The sequence below is a fragment of the Acinonyx jubatus genome, chromosome A3 (assembly GCF_027475565.1).
Source record: "Acinonyx jubatus isolate Ajub_Pintada_27869175 chromosome A3, VMU_Ajub_asm_v1.0, whole genome shotgun sequence".
NCBI classification, from domain to species: Eukaryota; Metazoa; Chordata; class Mammalia; order Carnivora; family Felidae; genus Acinonyx; species Acinonyx jubatus.
This window is the reverse complement of record NC_069388.1, coordinates 83,836,914-83,856,758: the sequence shown is the minus strand read 5'-3', so window position 1 is coordinate 83,856,758 and position 19,845 is coordinate 83,836,914. Positions and strand designations below refer to the sequence as shown.

Sequence of the window (19,845 nt, the reverse complement as noted above, 5' to 3'; positions counted from 1 at the left end):
CCAGTTATAAAGTACTCTATAAAGAACCTGGGAAGTTGGAACTGTTATTAGTCCCAATTTTATGTATAGAAACTGAAGCTTAGCAAGGATAAATAACTTTCCTTTAGGTATGCTAATTGGCCCAAGCACTCTTGACTCCAGAGCCCATACTTTTTTTTCTTTATTTTTAATTTTTAAATGTTTATTTATTTTAGAGACAGAGAGAGACAGAGCATGAATGGGGGAGGGCCAGAGAGAGAGGGAGACACAGAATCTGAAATGGGCTCCAGGCTCCGAGCTGTCAGCACAGAGCCCGACGCGGGGCTCGAACTTACAGACCGTGAGATCATAACCTGAGCCGAAGTCGGACGCTTAACCGACTGAGCCACCCAGGCGCCCCAAGAGCCCATACTTTTAACCAGCTGTGTAACTGCCCCTAGAGGCAAGATCAAATGTGAGAAGGAGCCATCTTCATAGTTATAATTCTAGACTAGATGTTTGACAACTCACTGTTTTCTTCTTCATTGAAGGTATTTACTTGTGATTGCCTTACAACTGCCATTGATTTTCCTTACTCTTTTTTTAGTTGCTTTCCGTATCTATGACATGGATAAAGATGGCTATATTTCCAACGGGGAGCTCTTCCAGGTGCTGAAGATGATGGTGGGGAACAATCTGAAAGATACACAGTTACAGCAAATTGTAGACAAAACCATAATAAATGCAGATAAGGATGGAGATGGAAGAATATCCTTTGAAGAATTCTGTGCTGTGAGTACAAAAGAGCTGGTTCTTCAAAAGTTAGGTTTTAAAAGCATTTATAAAACTACTTAATAGAGAGTTCCTTATACTTATTTGCCCTAGAAATTTATATACAGTATTTGAGTTTACCTAATTGCCCATATTCAAAGTTTTGAAATATTCCTTATGGTAACTGTTAATAACTAACCATTATTATTCTCAAGAATTCCTGTTCCCAGTGATTATCTGGTAATACACCCTAATGCTAGTACCATTTTACTTATACTAGTAACTTTTACTTATTGTTGGTAGTTCCCCACATTACAAACAGGGCATATTCTTAAGGTTCATTTAAAAATAAATATGTTTGAAAACACTTGTGGAAGGTAGGTATTGATGCAGTTTCAGCTAGGAATCCAGAAGTTTGGCTTCATGAGGACAACAGAAGTGGAGTGCCTGTGCATGTTAGACTCATCAGCTAGGCAGTGTAAATGGTGATTCCTCCCCTGTCCCCTCTCCCAAGCTACTGATGGATTTGCCACCACTCAGTGCTTCCAAACAGGAACACAGCCGCTCAGCTTCTTTCTCTACTTTGCCAAAGCAAAGATACTAGCCTTTTGATTCATATAATAAGGAGTTTTAACTGCAAGCTAGAAAGACCAGAGAATCCGGAGGAGAGGCGAAGATAACAAAGAAAAAAGTTTTAAAGTTTTTCAGTTACGATTGGATGCTACTGTGGCAAGATTTCCTTCCTCCCTTTTCATTTTTTATTTAGACCATACAAGGAAAAACTAATGACTGCTTGTGTGTCATGTAAGGACTAAAGTTGTTACTGTGGCATTGAAGTAGAAGTTCACATTATCCTTTAAGTAGCTTCCTTGCTCTCAAGGGAATACTGTGTGCATGCTGTTTCAAAAGGTAGGGTGATGCTCTAAAATTGAAAGAACAGACTGGGTCTTTTTGGAAGAGGGTTAGGCTTGAGATTGGAGACTTTGTTGCCTGGTAGTACTGCTGGGAGGGTTTATGTTACTCCTCTGTTTCTTCTTTACCAAAGATCACGGAAAGACTGGTGTGGAGTGTGGTCAGATTGTGCCGTGGGACCAGGCTGGTCATGTCAGCATGGGTAGCCAGTTTTCAAAAGAAGGAAAGAAAAGAAATTCAGGGGTGCCTGGGTGGCTCAGTCAGTTGAGCATCTGACTCCTGATTTCAGCTCATGTCATGATCTCACAGTTCATGAGATGGAGCCCTGCGCTGGGTTCTGCGTGGCTCCAGCAGCACAGAGTCTGCTTGGGATTCTTTCTCCCTCTCTCTCTGCCCGTCCTCTGTTCACACCTGCACTCTTTCAAAATAAATAAACATTAAAAAAAAAAAAATCCTGAGCATTGAGGGAACAAAAGCAAAAATGGAAAACTCTTTCCTACAGTGATGTGAGATGTATATAGATGAAGATTCCATTTAGTAAATATAAAAATGTAAGTTAAAATTACACATAAATTGTTAGTCATTGGAAGAAAATTAAAATGTGTATGATGCTGTTTACGCTGAAGACGTAAGCTGTGCTTTATTTCCAGTATTTGATAAATTGCTTTTGTATTTTTGAGGAGTGTAGTTTGGGGATGGAGAAAAACTGTGCTTTAAACCCAACTTCTCTGAACATTGATCAAGTCCATAACTTTGGCTTCATTGAGTCCTTTTTATTCTGATTTCTCAAGCTATAGCAGTAAAGAGATGGGAAGTTACTTTAAAAGATCACATGCTTGTCTCCCTCCTTTAAAAATTTCAGAATACTTAAACATACAAAGAAAATAGAAACAATTGATGACAGTGTTAAAGTTGGCAGGTTGAACTGAATGCTTGTACAGCTGACCCTTGAAAAACATGGGTTTGAACTGCACATGTCCACTTATATGCTATTTTTTCTTTTCAGTGAAGTACTGCACATGTTTTTTTGTGTTAATGTTTTCTTTTTTTTCTAGCTTTATTGTAAGAATGTAGTATGTAATGCATACACAAAATAGTGTTAATTGTTATTCATGAGGCTTCTGGTTAACAGTGGGCTATTAGTTAAATTTTGGGAGAGCCAAAAGTTATATGTGACTTTTTTACTGCATAGCGGGGTTGATAACTCCAACCCCTGTTGTTGTTCAAGAGTCAGATTATTTATTTTTGCTTTCCTCTCCAAACTCCAGTGAAATTAAACGGATTAAAAAGTAAAGGTTTTGAACCCACAGGACAAAGAGAATATAGCAACTAGACAATTTAAAACTCTGTAAACTGACTTAATAGGAGAAAAAATGAATTCTGAGCTATCAGCTTGTAAAGCTGAGCGGCAACTTGGTATATAATGCAGAATCCCTGAAAGGCTCAGAAATTGGTAGCATAAGATAAGTGAAAGTGGAGGGGTGGCTCAGTTGGTTGGCCCTCTGACTTTGGCTCAGGTCATGATCTCATGGGTGGTGAGTTTGAGCCCTGCATCAGGCTGTGCTGACAGTTTAGAGCCTGATTCTGATTCTGTGTCTCATTCTTTCTCTGCCCCTCCCCCACCTGTGCTGTCTCTCAAAAATAAATAAATGTAAAAAAAAATTAAGTGAAAATGGGGATAAAGGCAAGACTAAAAAGTTGCTTGAAGTCTGTTTAAAAAGCATTCAGAACATTAGATCTCCCTACTCTGTTCAGACTCCTCCACTGTAGTGGGAGATTGGAGAGGGTGAAATAATCTGAGTCTGGAAAACATGAGGAATAGATTGTGTGTGTGTTGGGGGGGGGTGGTGCGTGGTGGTGAGTATCCAAGAGATGGCAATGCAGGAATGTTATTTGCAGACCTGTGGGGAAATACTGAATATTACCTGAAAATCCTAAATGATTATCTCTGTGTAAAAGAAAACCGAGAACGAAGGCAGGGTAGCAAACCGCTGTTTTCATAGAAATTGTAGAGCTAATTGGCTATTCAAGCTTTATTTTTGAAATAAAAATTTTGGATTAAATTTAAAAATAATACAGATGCAGTTATACACAACAACATGGATTAATCTCAAAAACCTGTCGGGTGAAACAAGCCAGACATGAAAATTTCATTTTAAAATGTACAAAAACAAACCAAACTAATCCATGTTGTTAAAGTCACAGTAGTGGGTGGGTGGGTGTGTGTGGGGGGGGGCGGGTAGGGCAGGAGGAAGGAGATGGCTAGTGCTAGAAGGGGGCCGCAGAAGACTGCTGAAAATGATCTGGGTGCTTAGCTACTTGGGTGTTTACACTGGGAAAATTCAAGCTATGAACATTTATGACTTACGTATTTTCCTTATGTAGGTTATATTTAATAATACAGGTAATTACACTTTTAGATTACCATGTCATTTATTCACTGAGATTTCTGTAACAATTCTGCATGTATTGAATGAAGCCCATGAGAAAATGTGCAGAAGTTTTTATTTGGTATTTTTATAATGCCTTCTAGAATGGACTGACAGGTTGGGTTTTGAGGATAATTTTTATGCTAACATCTGGTTATTATTTAATATTAAACTACCTTAGTGTAGGGGTTAGCAAATCAAAATGGGTCAAATCCTTCCCGTGGCCTGTTTTGTAGGTCTTTGAGCTTAGAACAGTTTTTTACATTTGTAAAAAAAAAAAAAAAAATGTGGGAGAGGAAAATGCCAAGAGAAATTATATGTGGCCTACAAAGCCTATAACACTTCTTATCTGGCCTTTTAACTTTGCCAACCATTGTCCTAGAACACAAGAAAATGCCTGTTATCCTGAGAGAAAGCCCTTACCTAGAGGCAATACAGGTTTTAAAAAACCCAAACCTCAAAAGCCAGCTTCTGAAAATGGTTAAAGTAGTATTGTTTTTTAAATTGTAGGGTTTTTTTTTTTAATGTTTATTTTTGAGAGAGAGTATGAGTGGGGGAGGGGTGGAGAGAGAGGGAGGCAGAATCCGAAGCAGGCTCCAGACTCTGAGCTGTCAGCACCAGAGCTTGACGCGGGGCTCGAACTCATGAGCTGTGAGATCATGACCTGAGCCGAAGTCGGACACTCAACTGAGTGAGCCACCCAGGAGCCCCTTAAATTGTAATTTGGTTAAGGTGGTCAGACTAGTAACAAGGAATTTTCAAACGTGGTTAAGCTTGATTTGTTCCTATCTGTTGCAGGTTGTAGGTGGCCTAGATATCCACAAAAAGATGGTGGTAGATGTGTGACTCTTTTTCTAAAGAGTACCACCCAACACTTTTGCTTTCTTCTCCATCTCTGAAGATCTGCTCAAGACGTCCAGCAATGCTCTCTGTGTATTTAAATGGAAGTATTTTTCTCTGTGAAGCCACATTTTCCAACACGAGCCTCATGAAGCCAACTAAGTGTTATTGAACTCTTATTCTCTCAATAACTCAGTGTAGCACTTTAAAGTCTGAAGGACAGCAACATGAAAAGAGCATATCAATGTGGTGAAGAAAGGGAAGGGGTTGGCTTTTTAATTTATTTTTCTTCATCTTTTATAACAAGAAAGTATCTATATATACATATGTAAATATTTATATATAGATATATGTAGCTTTCTATATGTGTAGGTTGGCTTTAATTTAATATACTTGATTCAGAAGCAAAATGATAGAGTACAAAAGTGCCAAGCAGAACATAAAACATCCTTACTTTTATTTCACACAGTTTTATATATAGATAGAAAGTTGTACAATTTGAGCCGGGTGTTAGGCCAGCTATTTTCCTTTTCCTGTGCTTTCTCCTTTGAGAGATTGACAAAGCATTTGTTAACGTCCTATTACTTACCTTAATTACATTTTTGTAACAGAGGAGTCTGTAATTTTCTTTATACCTATGAATAGATTTCCAGGGACTAGGTCTCGTTGCTGAGCAGCTCTACTGCATCTCTGCCTGAGGAGAAAGTACAGTGCAGTGCTGCCGCCAAGAGCTCCTCCTTGTGTTCCGGCAGGAACCGCACCAAGCTCACGGCTGCTTCGTTGTTACTTCTGAACGAGGAGCCATTTTCCTTTCTTAAATGTCCCTGAGTTAAATGTAAGTTACCAGTTGTGTAAAGGCCGGAAGCTATCTGAGGCAATCACGATTTATCTTAAGACATTACTCAATGAAGAATACCTGAAGTAATCATGGACTACTTACGATATCCATTCATTTGTTTCATTACATGAGTAAACAGTTTGTCATTAAACTTCTGTTTGAACCGTAAATTTCTTTTCCGTTTCAGAAAACTTGCAGCTAATCTGGAAAATTGGTGATATTTAATGTGCATGTACATATCTAAACACCCACACAGATTGGTGATTTAAATAGAAGAAGTCTTTTTATCTCTGTATGCCACAGAAGAGCAAAATTGTATCAAAATTTATACCTCTCCTGTTTCTTTACCACAAGGCATAGAGAGTGCATGGTGGTTTTCTTTCTTGATTTGCCCATATTTGTAATGGATGATAACTGAAGAAACGTGTGATATAAAAGTAGTGTATCATGTTCCACCACTTGATATTATCCCTTCCCTTTTCTGCAAAGGTACTATTGGCTGGAAGAGAACATTTTGGTTAGCTTTCTAGGAAAGTAGTCTTCCCCTATGTAGTTTTTCTAGAAAACCAGTTTCATAATCATGAGTGGAAAAGGGCAGGTTGAATCAAAGTAAATGAATCTTAAATTGGGCATGCCTGCCTGCCATCGCTGTTCCTTCAACTGAGTGCTGCACATCATGGGCTCTGTCTGTGAGAGAAAAATCCCGGTGCTTGGTGTCTTTGCATGACATGGAGTTTTGCATGTAGATCAATTTAAAATGTACCTCTTGTTTACATAATTTGCATAATTTTAAAAGATAATGTTGCCAAACTTTGGAAATGTTAATGTTCAAACTGAGAATCTCCACTACATGTAACTTTCTTCCTCTGGATCAGTACGTGGCTTATAATCCCAGCCAGTGGTTTGATCTGTTCCAGTGTCAACTGCCATGTGCTCTGCTTCAAGGGGGAACTAGTCTTTTGTGAATTTTTTGTACATAAGTATTTGTTACAAATATTTTAGCAAATGCTTTCTATTTCTCTTGCTTGTGCATATCTTGGCTGGCGTTACAGAAAAATAGTGCAAACATTATTTCCTTACTGGGGAATGAGGGTTTTTTTTTTTTTTTTCTTTTTCTTTTTTAGTGGGGGTGGGGGAGGGGTTTATGTTGAATGTTTAGTTTTTTCTTCTGCATGAAACGTCATGTTGTGGGATCTTTAGAAAACTTCATACTGTATGAATAAGAAAATAAAATATTTGAAACTTGCTTGAGTGTACTCACAGTCATCTTTGTTGGGCTCCCACAGCCATTAGGTAGTGTTTTGTCCATTAGGTAGTCTTTTTTTTCATTCTTTTGATTAAAAAAAAATGGTAAATTGATGTTTGGTATTTGACTATAGGCCATAAGATAAATCTGCTTTATCACTGGTTAAAAACACAAGTCATTACAAGGACCTACAAAGCCTTTCCTCATTATGCCTTTAGTACTTACCCTTCTTCTGCTTCCAGCTGCCTTCGCCTCCTGTGGTTCCTGGATCTTTGGGCTTACTTCTGCTGTGGGCCTTTGTATGGTCTCCCCTGCCAGATCCTGCACAGCTAATGCCTCCAAGTCTGTTCAAATATGTCCTGGCTCCCAACGATGTTCCTGGCCATCCCATGTAAACATACTACACCCGTGTCTCCTTTACCCCCACCCCCGCCTTTTTTTTCCCCCCTCTTCCGTTGCATTTACCCTCTGATGACAGAACTTACTTGGGTATTTTGTACATCTGTCTTCCCTGGTTACTGAAATAAAACGAAAACTCCACAAGGGCATTCATTTCTATTTCTGTCCATTGTTCACTGACAGCCTCACTTGTCTAGAATTCCATCTACCTCTTAGTGTTAGCTCATTAAATACTTAATGAAGGATTAAACAGGCAGGCATTAGTTAAAACAACCTCTTGCATTTGCAGAACATCATAGTCTTGGTAAAAACGTTCTTTTACCATTTTTCACCTTCACTACTTAGAAGAAATATGCCCAAACACTGGTCTGGCTACTTTAAGTGTTTATTATTTGAAAAATAAAGTTCTTTCTTCACCATCAACTTTGTGATGTTTTTAATTTTATAAACTACAAAATAGGTACAAAGACTAGCTAGCCTGCCTTTGTTCACTACAGTTATCTTTGAACTGCTGCTTCTATGATTCTAAAAAACCCACATACTACCCAGTATTAAGGGTCATGATTCAGAGCGGTTTTGTGCGATGATTTTTTTAATTACACTCCATAGACAAGAAATGTTTATAAATTTATAAAAAGTTATAAATTTATAAATAAGTTGATAAGTTCATACAGTACTGTTTAAACCAGAAGTTTCCCTCCTAGAAGAATCATAAACAATGCAAATCTTTTATTGAAAATGAAGTAATAAATTATAGTTAATGTGTAAGCATAGTGTGCCAAATTCAGATATGGAAATTATCCTCAAAGTTGCTGTATTACCAAACCTTTCCTTTCTGTTTATGCTTCTGGCTGTGAGAACAGAAATGATGAAGGCTTAGAGTGACTGGAATACTCTTCACATGGTTTCTTGTGACCACATGTGGAGAAGGCTTTTTCTCTAGAGTCCAAAGACAAGATAAAAAGTCTCTTGATTTGAAATCAGAACCGATCTGCTGCTCTGCTAGCCACGGCTCGGATATTGCCATAAACCTTTGATGGAGGATTTCCTGCAGAGGAAAATAAACGTTATCTATACAAATATACCCACATACAGAAGCTACATGGAAAGCAGTCTACAACTCTAAAAAGAACATTTTCCAGTGGATCGCTCTTAAACCAATAAGAGAACTGTAAACCATACCCAAATATCCTCCAAAAACATTTTAAATCCTGAGTCAAAGGCACCAACCTGTCTGTTTCAGAAAGAAGCTGGTCAATCAGATCTGGGCACTGATGGAAAATCCCATCTAGAGCAAGCTACTACAATCCTGTAACTCTTAACAGAAGTTAACGGACTTTGCTGCACAGCTTGAAAATAGGACTAAGTGTGTCAATTAAATTGATGGTGACCAGCAGCTCTTTTTTTTGTTGAAACCTAAAACATGTTGCCTACTATTCTGGAAGGGCTTTTCACTGCACCTCAGGGGAAAGTAGCAAAGATTTAAGCAATATAATCCAACAAACCCTGTATCCTCTCCAGCAAACAGAATCCAAGCAAAAATACTCCTTTTTTCTTTAGGTACACATTTGCCAACCCCCATTTCTACTTGCTATCTTTAACATTACCCTTCACCTACACTGACTGGCAAATGTGGTTTGAGTTCTAAATTCCCTATTCTTTTCTTTCCAGAGAATACACCCAAGGAATAAATTGCTGTTACCCAGGATAAGGTTGCATATGGCAGTTCTTGCCATCTTGATGTTCTGGAAAGAGCCAAGGATGTGAACTTTCCTGCAAGAGAGAATGTGAGACAAGTTAGCAACAAAAAGCATTTCCTTAATGAAGCCCCCTAATCCAGAAACTTCGGAAAATCATGACAGATACAGATCTCTAAATAAAGAAGGTGGTGATGGCTGCACAACTCTAAATGCACTAAAAACCACTCTGAAGGGGAATATTATGGTATGTAAATTATATCCCAATAAAAATCAGAAAAAAAAAAAACTTTTAAGAAACCAAGAATTTAAGATTCTTAGTTAACGATGGTTACTAACAAGTGAGTGCCTTCTATGTGCTGTGTATGCCTTTATGTGTTCCCATTCATTTAAAAAATTTTTTTTTAATTTTTGAGAGAGAGGGGGGAGAGAGACACCAGGGGAGGAATACAGAGAGAGAGGGAGACACAGAATCCAAAGATAGGCTCCAGGCCTGAGCTGTCAGCACAGAGCCCGACATGGGGCTTGAACCCACGAACCGTGAGATCATAACCCAGGCCGAAGCTGGATGCTTAACGGACTGAGCCACCCAGGTGCCCCTGTGTGTTCCCATTTAATCCTTACAGGAGCTTTATTAGGTAATTTACTCCCATTTTACAAATGAGGTAAATTTACAAGAATTAAAAAAACAAAAACCCTGTCCAAGATTACACACTGGCAGAGGTGGGATTATTAAGTACCCACAAATGCAAGTAACGCTGTATTTAATCAAAATATTTGGGTTTCAACTGCAAAGCTTTCTAAAGGTTATCTAAGTTTAGGGGCGGGCGCCTGGGTGGCTCAGTCGGTTAAGTGTCTGACTTCAGCTCAGGTCATGGTCTCATGGTCTGGGAGCTGGAGCCCGCGTCGGGCTCTGGGCTGATGGCTTGGAGCCTGGAGCCTGCTTCCAATTCTGTGTCTCCCTCTCTCCCTGCCCCTGCCCCGTTCATGCTCTGTCTCTCTCTGTCTCAAAAATAAATAAAACGTTTAAAAAAAATAAAGGTTATCTAAGTTTCTTTATTCATAGGGTCATTCAGACCCTTCTAATGAGTATTCCTGGCTGACTGACTCAAACAAGATGGACAACATAGTTTTGTCTTTTTGAGCCCATCTTTCAAAAAATATCAGTAAACTGACACCAAAATTGGCAGTGGGAACACCAAGAGGAACCCTCTCGCCCAGACAGACTCAGGCATTTCTGAAATTGGGGTAAAAGTGAAAGTCTGTTCAAGATGATCCTCCAATTTTCTTCCCTACTCTGTGGAATCAGGCAACCACCCACTGTGACGGGTGAAATTATGGGGGTGGGGGTTGTTCCCTGGAAAAGGTAAAAGACATGATGTCTGGACCAGGGGTACCAGGTACAGTTGAAGTAGGAGTACCATGTTAAAAACAGGGGCATGTCAAAGCAAATATTTGCACACTGATTGTTGAGACCTCCAACTGTCTTCCATAACCAGGCTTCAAAGTCTGGCAGCAAAGAGCCTGGAGAATGCTTCTCTGGGGAACCTGCCCTGCCCAATAAAGAAAGACTAAAAGAGACATTAGGGCTTCCTCAAAGAAACAGCCTGGCAGTAACCCTGAGCGAAGCCTACAGTCAACCAGCATTACCCCCTCACCCCCTCAGGCCCCTGTGAGCTCAGGGCTTCCAGTCTGCTCTTTACTGCCTCACACATATGGCAAACACTGAGGATCACCAGAATCTGAGAAGACCATCTAACACAAAAAGTAGAAGTTACAACCAGCAAGGTGAAGAAAGCATTACAGAAACAGAGGCTGTGGGGAGAAAAAAGTGAAAACCGCAAGAACAAAACAAAATCAAGTCAGTGAGATCAGAAAAGCCATTTCATGTACCCATGAATCAACAGCAGGATGTTAAGAAAACTAAACATAAGGATTAGAAGACAGAGTTACAAAAAGGAATTCCAGATAGGGTGGGGGAAAGAAAAGGAAAGCCAAAACAATTCAAGAAAATTTCTAAGAAATTTCTAAAATTTCATTATAGAAAATGAGTTTCTAATTTGAAAGGGTCCAGTACGATGAATAAAAACAGACCCACACTAACACATATCACTATGAAATTTCAGAACACAATGGATTAAGAAGATAGTACAACTCCCAGATAGGAAGCTAAAATAATCAGATAGCAAAATGTCTTTGGACTTCTCAACAGCAACACTGAGAGCCAGGATGTAGCAATGTCTCCAGAGTTCTGAAAGAACTGTATAGTTGGCCAGCAGCCAGGACATCTTCAAAACAAGATCTCAAAAAATGTTCTTCCTATGCTAATAAGCTTGCTTCTGGACTATCTACAGCACCAAAGTAAGGAGTACTCGGGGGTGGGTGAAATGAGTGAAGAGGGTCAAACAGCACAAAACAGCATATAAATTCCAGTTATAAAATAAGTCCTGGAATGTAATGTAGAGCATGTCAGCGATAGTCAATAATACTGTGCTACAAGCAAAGCTGCTGAGAGTAAATCTTAGAAATTATCACACAAGAAAAAACAAATTTGTAACTGTGTTGATGAACGGATGTTAATAGACTTACTGTGATCATTTTGCAATACATACAAGTATCAAAGAAGAAAAAAAAAACCCACAAGTACTCAAAAAGAATCCAACACCAAGGGATTCAAATAGCAAAGGGGCAAAGCTGAAAGGAGAACCCAGGATGCCAGCTGGGTGCCAGGCAGAGAGGGTACCAGTGCTTCTGAAAAAGAAGGATCCAGGAGAGATTTCTCAAACGTTTGCTAAATCCAGATACACCAAGGAGAGATACAACAGCAGACAGCTTTTTAACTGAATTTTACTGAATATTAAGAAAGCACACAGGTAAGGAATTATTTTATCAAGTGAAAACAGAATTGTAAAGGACAGAGGAATCACAGTATATCACCTGGTTCAGCTGATGATACAGTGAGCAGAGATTCTGTACTCAGGGAATACTGAACACCAGTCTTACAGCACCCCCAGTTTATGGGGGACATAGGGAGGGAGAAGCAAACTGGATGTGAGAAGGCTTGAGTACAGGGGGTGGAGGTGGGGAGAGGGATGAGAGAAACCTAAATTTTCATCTTTCATGGTAGAAAGTCAACAGTGAATCTGGAAAAAAAAATCAAGCTGGTATATAAACAAGATATTTGGAAATATGGGCATAAATAGTTTAAAATTAGCTAAAAGAGTTGAAATTGGTTCCTCTGAGGAAGGGGAAGTGGAAGTAGGTGGTAGAAATTTGGGGCTTGCTCACAGATGTGTATGTTTGATAAAAATAAAAATTCTTTACGACAGAGCAGAAAGGTGAGGAAATAGAGAAAGCAAGAATACTTGAAGTGTGAGTAGTTGTGCTCCCAAAGTAACGGGGCAAGATCTGAATGGAATGCAGGTCTCAGGACATATAGGCAACATTATTTGCCATCTAATATACTGAATATATTTGGAATAGTTTTTAGTTTATCGTGCTCACGTTATACTGTATTTTACGATATTATCGACAACTCATCAAAAACAACATAGGTGCATGTTAGTCCACCTTACGGTTATATCATAATTAACATAAGTTGTTGAACGTGTGGATTTCCAATTAGTCTATTTATACTGAAAACTCAAGATAGTGCATTTCTTTGATTTCAGGTAGTATGTAATTCGGTTTGTAACAAAAATACAAAAACATAAAAAGTTACTCAATAATAGCAACACTATTCATAATAACCCCAAACTGAAAACAGCCCAACTGTGAATGGATAAACAAAATGCAACACATCCATATAATTAGTACTTGGCAATAAAAAGGAATTACTGACACACCCAACAAAATGGAGAGACTCAAAACAGCATGCTAATTATAAGACGCTATATAACAAAGACCACATACTGTGTATTTCCATTCATAGAAATTTCTAGAAAAGGCAAAACTACAACAGAAAGTAGATCAGGGACTCCTAGGTGGCCCAGTTGGTTAAGCATCAAATTTTGGCACAGGTCATGATCTCAGTTTGTGAGTTCAAGCCCTGCATTGGGCTCTCATCAGGCTCTGTTGAGCCAGCTTCGGATCCTCTGTAAGCACCTCCCCACCCCATCCCCCATCGGTACCCCTCCCCAGCTCTAACGTGGCATACGCACTCTCTCTCACAAATAAACATAATAAAAAAAAAAAAAGTAGATTAGTGATTGCCTGGGATGAGGTGGGATCATAGGACTACAGATCTGCCCCAAAACTCACTGAACAGCATACTAATAGAGGTAATTTTGGAGGGATGTAAATCATACTGCAATAAAGCTGTTAAAAAAGCTAGTTCAATAGTGCATTTTAAGGTGACACAAATATGCTTAAAATTTAACACAACACAGTACCCATAATTTGATTACCAAATCAGTTACATTTTTAGATTTCTAAATTAACAAAGTTTTTAGGGCTACATAGGATACTTTCAAATGTGGTATACGTTTCAAAACATTTTAAAATTCCTAGTTCAAAAAAAGCTTTCCTCATGGCTCCATACTCCCAACTGCAGGCTCACGTCACAAAGATCAAAATTACAATACACCTGTCTTCCAGTAAGAGGGCCACCAACGTGGTATTACCATTAACCCTCGAGTGTAAAACAGAGTCTAAAATTTAGATTCTAAATTACAGTGAGGCCCTGAGTTTAGAGCAAGACAGTATGATTTTAAATTAAAATTATTTCTGGGTTTAGCAGCAGGCAGATCCCTCCTCCTCTCAGTCAACTGCTTCGTTCCCCAACTTCATGGCATTATATAATCTGCGAGCCATCTGCCAGTAACCCCGACCCAGCACTGCAGCAGCATCAACCCCCGACAGGGCTAATCCCAGCTTGACTTCCTGCACCCTTACTTTAAGCCTGTCTCATCTTCTTTCCGTTCAGATAGCTGCTCTCTAGTTTTTCATCCAATGTGCAACACTCTCCGTCCTTTTAGGGAGGACCTTTCCATGTAATTCTACATTATTTACAAAGTATCTACATATAATTCTTTAAAAAGAAAGTCACAAGGGCATTCAAAACACCTACTCTTTGCCCTCTCCTACTGATTAAAGAGTCCCCTAAGATTCTACTGAAATCTTCACGCATCACGTGACTTCTTTTAATAGTAATTCTAAACATTTCCTTTATTGCTGAGAAAAAAGCTAAAATTTCTAAGATCTTCTCAACCTACTTAATCTGCTTTCAAAGTAACTATGTATTTCATTCAGAACCATATACTGACAAAGATTCAGTGGCAACATAATGGATAAAATACAATCTTTATAGCTTCTTGAAACCAGCAAAAGATCAAATATAAATTATGACAATAATTTTCTCAAGATCAGATACTTACACATCAGCCAAAACTATCCGCGTCCGTGTCACATTCTCTATGGTGAATTTGGTTTTTCCTCCTTTGCCAGCGATTCTTCCTATTGCTCTTGACAGGTGGTCTCCCTTTAGGGGCTTCACTAAATGAGAGGAGAGAGACCTCAGGAGGCAAGCCATTCCAGTATACCACCCACTCCATAATGAAGTTTAATCATTAACTAAATTTCCCTACTAAAAGACACAAAACATATATTGTCTGTTTTTAAAACCTGCTAGTAATACAGGTCAAATGATGCTATTAGAAAGCTAAGAGACACATATGATACAAAGTCAGCAATACAAAAGTACAATAATAGTAGGAAAAGACCATCATACACTCACCATCTGTAATTTCAAAGGACTCTAGGAAGAGGTCATCCAACCTAATGAGGGCAACTGCATCCTACAACATAAAAATAAATGCTGTGGAGCCCTTCATTTAGATACCTGAGAATGACTATTAAGTTAAAATTCACCAACTGTAGGGGTGCCTGGGTGGCTCAGTCGGTTGAGTGTCCGACTTCGGCTCAGGTCATGATCTCGCGGTCCGTGAGTTCGAGCCCCACGTCGGGCTCTGTGCTGACAGCTCAGAGCCTGGAGCCCATTTCAGATTCTGTGTCTCCCTCTCTCTCTGACCCTCCCCCGTTCATGCTCTGTCTCTCTCTGTCTCAAAAATAAATAAACGTTAAAAAAAATTAAAAAAAATTAAAAAAAAAATTCACCAACTGTAGACCTAGAAAACCCCCAAATTTTTTTCGAAAAAGCCCAAATCCATTGAAACATTCATATTATGTTTAAGCCCCTATTTCAGATGTCATGAAATCACTCACCTCTACCTGAAACCCAAGAATAAAGGCTTTCACAAAATCAGCTGCTTTTGTCAGAGCACTAACATCCTTAGTTTCTTTACAAGTCTGTTAAAAAAAAAAAAAAAAAGGTACAAATTAAGATTGGAGATAATATTCCAACAAAACACTAGGACTGACCTTCCCCATTATTAAAATTTCCTTTACCACCACCCTTCCCCAATATATTCTCTACGACCCAGTTTTTGGTGATAGATCAGCACTACATTTAATTTACCCAAAATCTATAAAGAACTTATCAAACTTAACATCCAAGAAACAAACAACCCAGTTAAGAAATGGGCAGAAGACATGAATAGACACTTTTTCAAAGACATCCACGTGGCTGACAAGATACATGAAAAGATGCTCAACATCACCCATCATCAGGGAAATACAAATCAAAACCATGATGAGATACAACCTGACACCTGTCAGAATGACTAATATAAACAATAAGAAACAACAGGTGTTGGTGAGGATACAGAGAAAGGGGAACCCTCTAGCACTCCTGGTGGGAATCAAACTGGTACAGCCACTCTGGAGAACAGTATGGAGATTCCTCAAAAAACTAAAAATAGGGGCGCCTGGGTGGCTCAGTCGGTTAAGCGTCCGACTTCAGCGTAGGTCATGATCTCACAGTTCATGAGTTCGAGCCCTGCGTCGGGCTCTGTGCTGACAGCCTGGAGCCTGCTTCGGATTCTGTGTCTCCCTCTGTCTCTGCCCCTCCCCCACTCACACTCTGTCTCTCTCTCTCAAAAATAAACAAACATAAAAAAAAAAACAAAAAACCCTAAAAATAGAACTACCTTATGATCCAGCAAGTGTACTATTAGGTATTTACTCAAAGGATACAAAAATACATATTTGAAGGTGTACATGCACCCCAATGTTTACAGCAGCAATATCAATAATAGCCAAACTACGGAGAGAGCCCAAAGGTTCATCGACTGATAAGTGGATAAGAAGATGTGGTATATATATACAATGGAAGAGGGGTGCCTGGGTGGCTCAGTAGGTTAAAACGTCTGACTCTTGATTTTAGCTCCAGTCATGATCTCACAGTTCATGACATCTAGCCCCATGTGGGGTTCTGTGCTAACAGCGTGGAGCCTACTTGGGATTTTCTCTGTCTTTGCCCCTGTCCCACTCACACGCATGCTCCCTCTCTCAAAATAAATAAATAAATAAAATGAATGGGATGGAACATTACTCAGCCATCAGAAATAATGAAATCTTGCTATTTGCAACAATGCAGACGGAGCTAGAATCTATTATGTTAAGTGAGAAAAGTCAATCAGGGAAAGGCAAAATACCATGATTTCATTCATATGTAGAATTTAAGAGACAAAACAGATGAACATATGGGAAGGGGAGGAGAGAAGGGAAGGAAACAAACCACAAGAAACTCTTAATAAATAATAGAGAATAAGCTGCCTGAGGGTTGATGGAGGGAGGTGGGTGGGAGATGGGATAGATAGGTGATAGGCATTAAGGAGGGTACTTGTTATGATGAGTACTAGGTATTGTATGAAAGTGATGAATCACAGAATTCTACTCCTGAAACCAATATTACTCTGTATGTTAACTAAAATTTAAATTAAAAAATAATAACTTGCAAAACAAAATGCTCCCAGCTTTACAGCTGGGTAGTTCCATCCTGCCAAATGACTACACTCCATGAGCGATCTCACTCTGGGGTAAACTGCAAGATTCCCTCTGGCACAGCCCAGACGCCCACACGCTGAGGGACCTCTGACCCTGGTCTATCCCGTCAATGCCCAGGCTGGTCCTCTTCTTCCTCAATGCATGCAGTCTTCCTGGGAGTTCTGATCTAATCTCCTGACTTCAACTGTCATCATATACTGATGTTTCTCAAAGCACTAACTCCCAAAAATGATTTAAGCAGGGATCTTTTCCTCAAAGGCTTTACTGGATAATTGCAGAAATAGCTGCTATTCATAAAATTCCTACCACTGAAAATGACATGCATTGCAAAGGTGCTTTACATACAGCAGCTCTAACCTTCATGTCAACCTTGAGTATTAATATAAAAACCTTTACATTTGAGAAAACTAAAGTACTAAAATGTGAAAAAGGTAGAATTCCAATACAGGTCTGATTCCAAAATTGTCACTTCTATTCTCCCACACAGACTCACAATTTAGTTGAGACCACATAGTTGACAAATTTAATGTGTAATGGCACATTTAAAATCAGACCCCAGTTCCAATCCTGTATGTGACCTTGGGCAAGTCCCCTTCTTGCTGCAGGTCTTAAGTTTTCTCATTTGTAAAATAAAAAGGTCAGAGTGGGAGGTCCTGAAAGCCCCCCCCCCCCATCAAGATTCACTTATTAGTGAATGAACTTTGACTAACATACTCTTTTTTTTAATGTTTGTTTATTTTTGAGAGAGAGAGAGTGTGAGTAGGGGAGGGGCAGAGAGACAGGGAGACAGAGGATCCGAAGCGGGCTCTGTGCTATTAGCACAGAACTAACAGGGGTCAAACCCACGAGCCCTGAGATGATGACCTGGGCTGAAGTCAGATGCTTTAACCAACTAAGCCACCCAGGGGCCCCAACTAACATACTCCTTTGACCCTCAGTTTCCTCGTATCTAAATGATGGGGATTTGTTAAGTACTTCACAGGGCTGTCCTAAAGGTTAATATGATGTGGTGCGTGCTAAAGCACCACTACGTTTATGGCCTCCTGCAGGACCAACAAGTGTGAGTGGAATCCAAACTAATGCTGCTGGGACATGTGACAGCCAAGCACAGCAAGAGTGTAGGCTCTGAAGAGACGACTGCAACACAGGCCAATCCTAAAGGAGAAAGCTCTTGAGCTGGATTCTGAAAGATGACTGGGATTGAGGCAGGAAAAAAAGAGTACAGAGGAGAGGGCCTTCTTCAGAGAGCAAAGCCCCCAATAGTATGGACATAAATATGTTCAAAGAGATGGTGAGATGAGTTAGGACTTAAATTCCTACTTAAAAGGCAGGTTAGGTCAAAAAACAGCTTTTGCCCTTCCGAGATTTTGAAGACACTAGGATATCATAGTAAAAGCAGTGTGGTCCGGGCACTGGCACACAGGAAGGGGTGGTGAAAGGAGATCTAAAGCAACGAAGCAAGGGAAACCCTTAAGGAAACAAGGTGTTCTCACACAAAGCTACAAAAACCTGCATGAAAGTGACAATGAGAACAAAGAGGAGTTCTACCGCCAAGTTCTAGATTTTAAACTTTACCAACTCTTCAGAGCTGTGCATCTGCTTTACTGCATTATTCTAGCTCAACACGAGTCTATACCAGTCCTGATGACGGTACAAGAACCCTCAAAACAGAAGATAGAATTAATTTTGGTTATTGATTCTAATACGAAACTGGCACCCAGGAAAAGAAGACCAAAGTCAATTAATATTAATTTTCAAACTGACACCATGAAGTGAATATATGTGTGTGTGTACAAGTATGTACTTTTGTTCCTTATTTACATACTTCTGTTTATGACAACCTCTTTACTCCACCTTCTCTCATTTCAACACAGAACACATCATAAAATACATGTACAGGCATGGCCAGTATTTTGGTCTGACCTTAGGCCCACCTTATGAATTCAACTAACATATATGTTGAATGCAAACTTCAAAGACATTCAAGAAGTTCCAGCTCACTGTACTATTTTAGAAAACTGCATGACGACCGTTTAACAAAACAACTCCCACTAAGGAAAGCCTAGTCACTCCTTTTCATCCCTGTAGGAGAGACAAGCCCTAACATATTTGGAAGTGGTTGACATTCTCCTTACCCTGATCTCTACATTCCTCGATTTCAAGTTAAAGCGTATCTGAAGTCCCAAATGTTCTACAACAGGAGTAAATATCTTCATCCAGTTTTCTTTTAATGGCGTGTATCTGTTAGCTGGGACCGGAATTTTCCTTGTTTCTTCTTTCCCACTCTACAATAAAAGAACACAACTCGGGAGATGTCTCGAAGGATGGAGATGGGCATTGCAAAATGACAGCTCTTCCCCAAAAAGATTTAATTGAACGAATTAAACTTCGTTCAGGAGAGTCGTTTCTCTAAGAACCCCACTACGGAAGAGCCCCAGCAGTTTTAACATCACCCAGAGGCCACCGGCTTGGTCCAACTTTGGCCCCGGCCTCGTTCCTCACCCACGGTCCCCGCTAGTACCAGGAATCCATCCCCAGCGAGGGGCGGGAAAACGGGTCTCTTCGCGGGCCGGGCTTCCTCTGTGTCCATGCGGGCCGCGTCCCCGCCCTCCCCCGCCGCGGACAGCTGCTCAGCCTGCCGTTTCTTCGCCCGCCGGCCACCCTTGCGGGTGACTTGGGTGAAGCCGTCCTCGGCCCCCGCGCTCTGCGCCTCCATCTCCGTTTCCATCCCCAGGAATCTCCAGCCCCAACATGTGCTTCCGGCCAGAACGCGAGCACCGCTGCAATGCGCAAGCGCACCTCGCAGGGTCCAGCGTCCGCCAACCAGCCCCAGGGCTCCGCCCACTTTCC

At 40.0% G+C, this 19,845-nt stretch overlaps 2 protein-coding genes across 2 annotated transcripts in view; one reads left to right on the top strand and one right to left on the bottom strand.

Annotated features, from left to right (window-relative positions):
• PPP3R1 (protein phosphatase 3 regulatory subunit B, alpha) overlaps positions 1-6,994 on the top strand; it is a 68,158-nt gene extending 61,164 nt beyond the window's left edge. Inside the window, exons 5-6 of the mRNA XM_027072313.2 lie at positions 566-750; positions 4,869-6,994. Of these exons, the coding sequence (XP_026928114.1) occupies positions 566-750; positions 4,869-4,916 (233 nt within the window). The 3' untranslated portion in view covers positions 4,917-6,994. The remainder of the gene's footprint in view (positions 1-565; positions 751-4,868) is intronic.
• Positions 6,995-7,967: 973 nt separating this feature from the next.
• PNO1 (partner of NOB1 homolog) lies at positions 7,968-19,797 on the bottom strand. Its single transcript, XM_015063968.3, has 7 exons — positions 19,517-19,797; positions 19,131-19,280; positions 15,313-15,396; positions 14,825-14,885; positions 14,466-14,583; positions 9,096-9,166; positions 7,968-8,441 (listed from the first exon to the last, which is right to left on the bottom strand). Exons 1-7 carry the CDS (start codon positions 19,721-19,723, stop codon positions 8,374-8,376), a joined length of 759 nt encoding a protein of 252 aa, XP_014919454.1. The 5' UTR covers positions 19,724-19,797; the 3' UTR covers positions 7,968-8,373.
• Positions 19,798-19,845: the final 48 nt, after the last annotated feature.

Coding starts and splice junctions, on each gene's coding strand:
- PNO1 (XM_015063968.3), bottom strand. CDS start 19,723: ATGGAAACGGAGATGGAGGCGCAGAGCGCGGGGGCCGAGGACGGCTTC. Junction 19,281..19,516: donor TCGCTGGGGATGGATTCCTG/GTACTAGCGGGG, acceptor CTTTTATTGTAG/AGTGGGAAAGAAGAAACAAG. Junction 9,167..14,465: donor CGGATAGTTTTGGCTGATGT/GTAAGTATCTGA, acceptor TCTCTCTTGCAG/GAAAGTTCACATCCTTGGCT.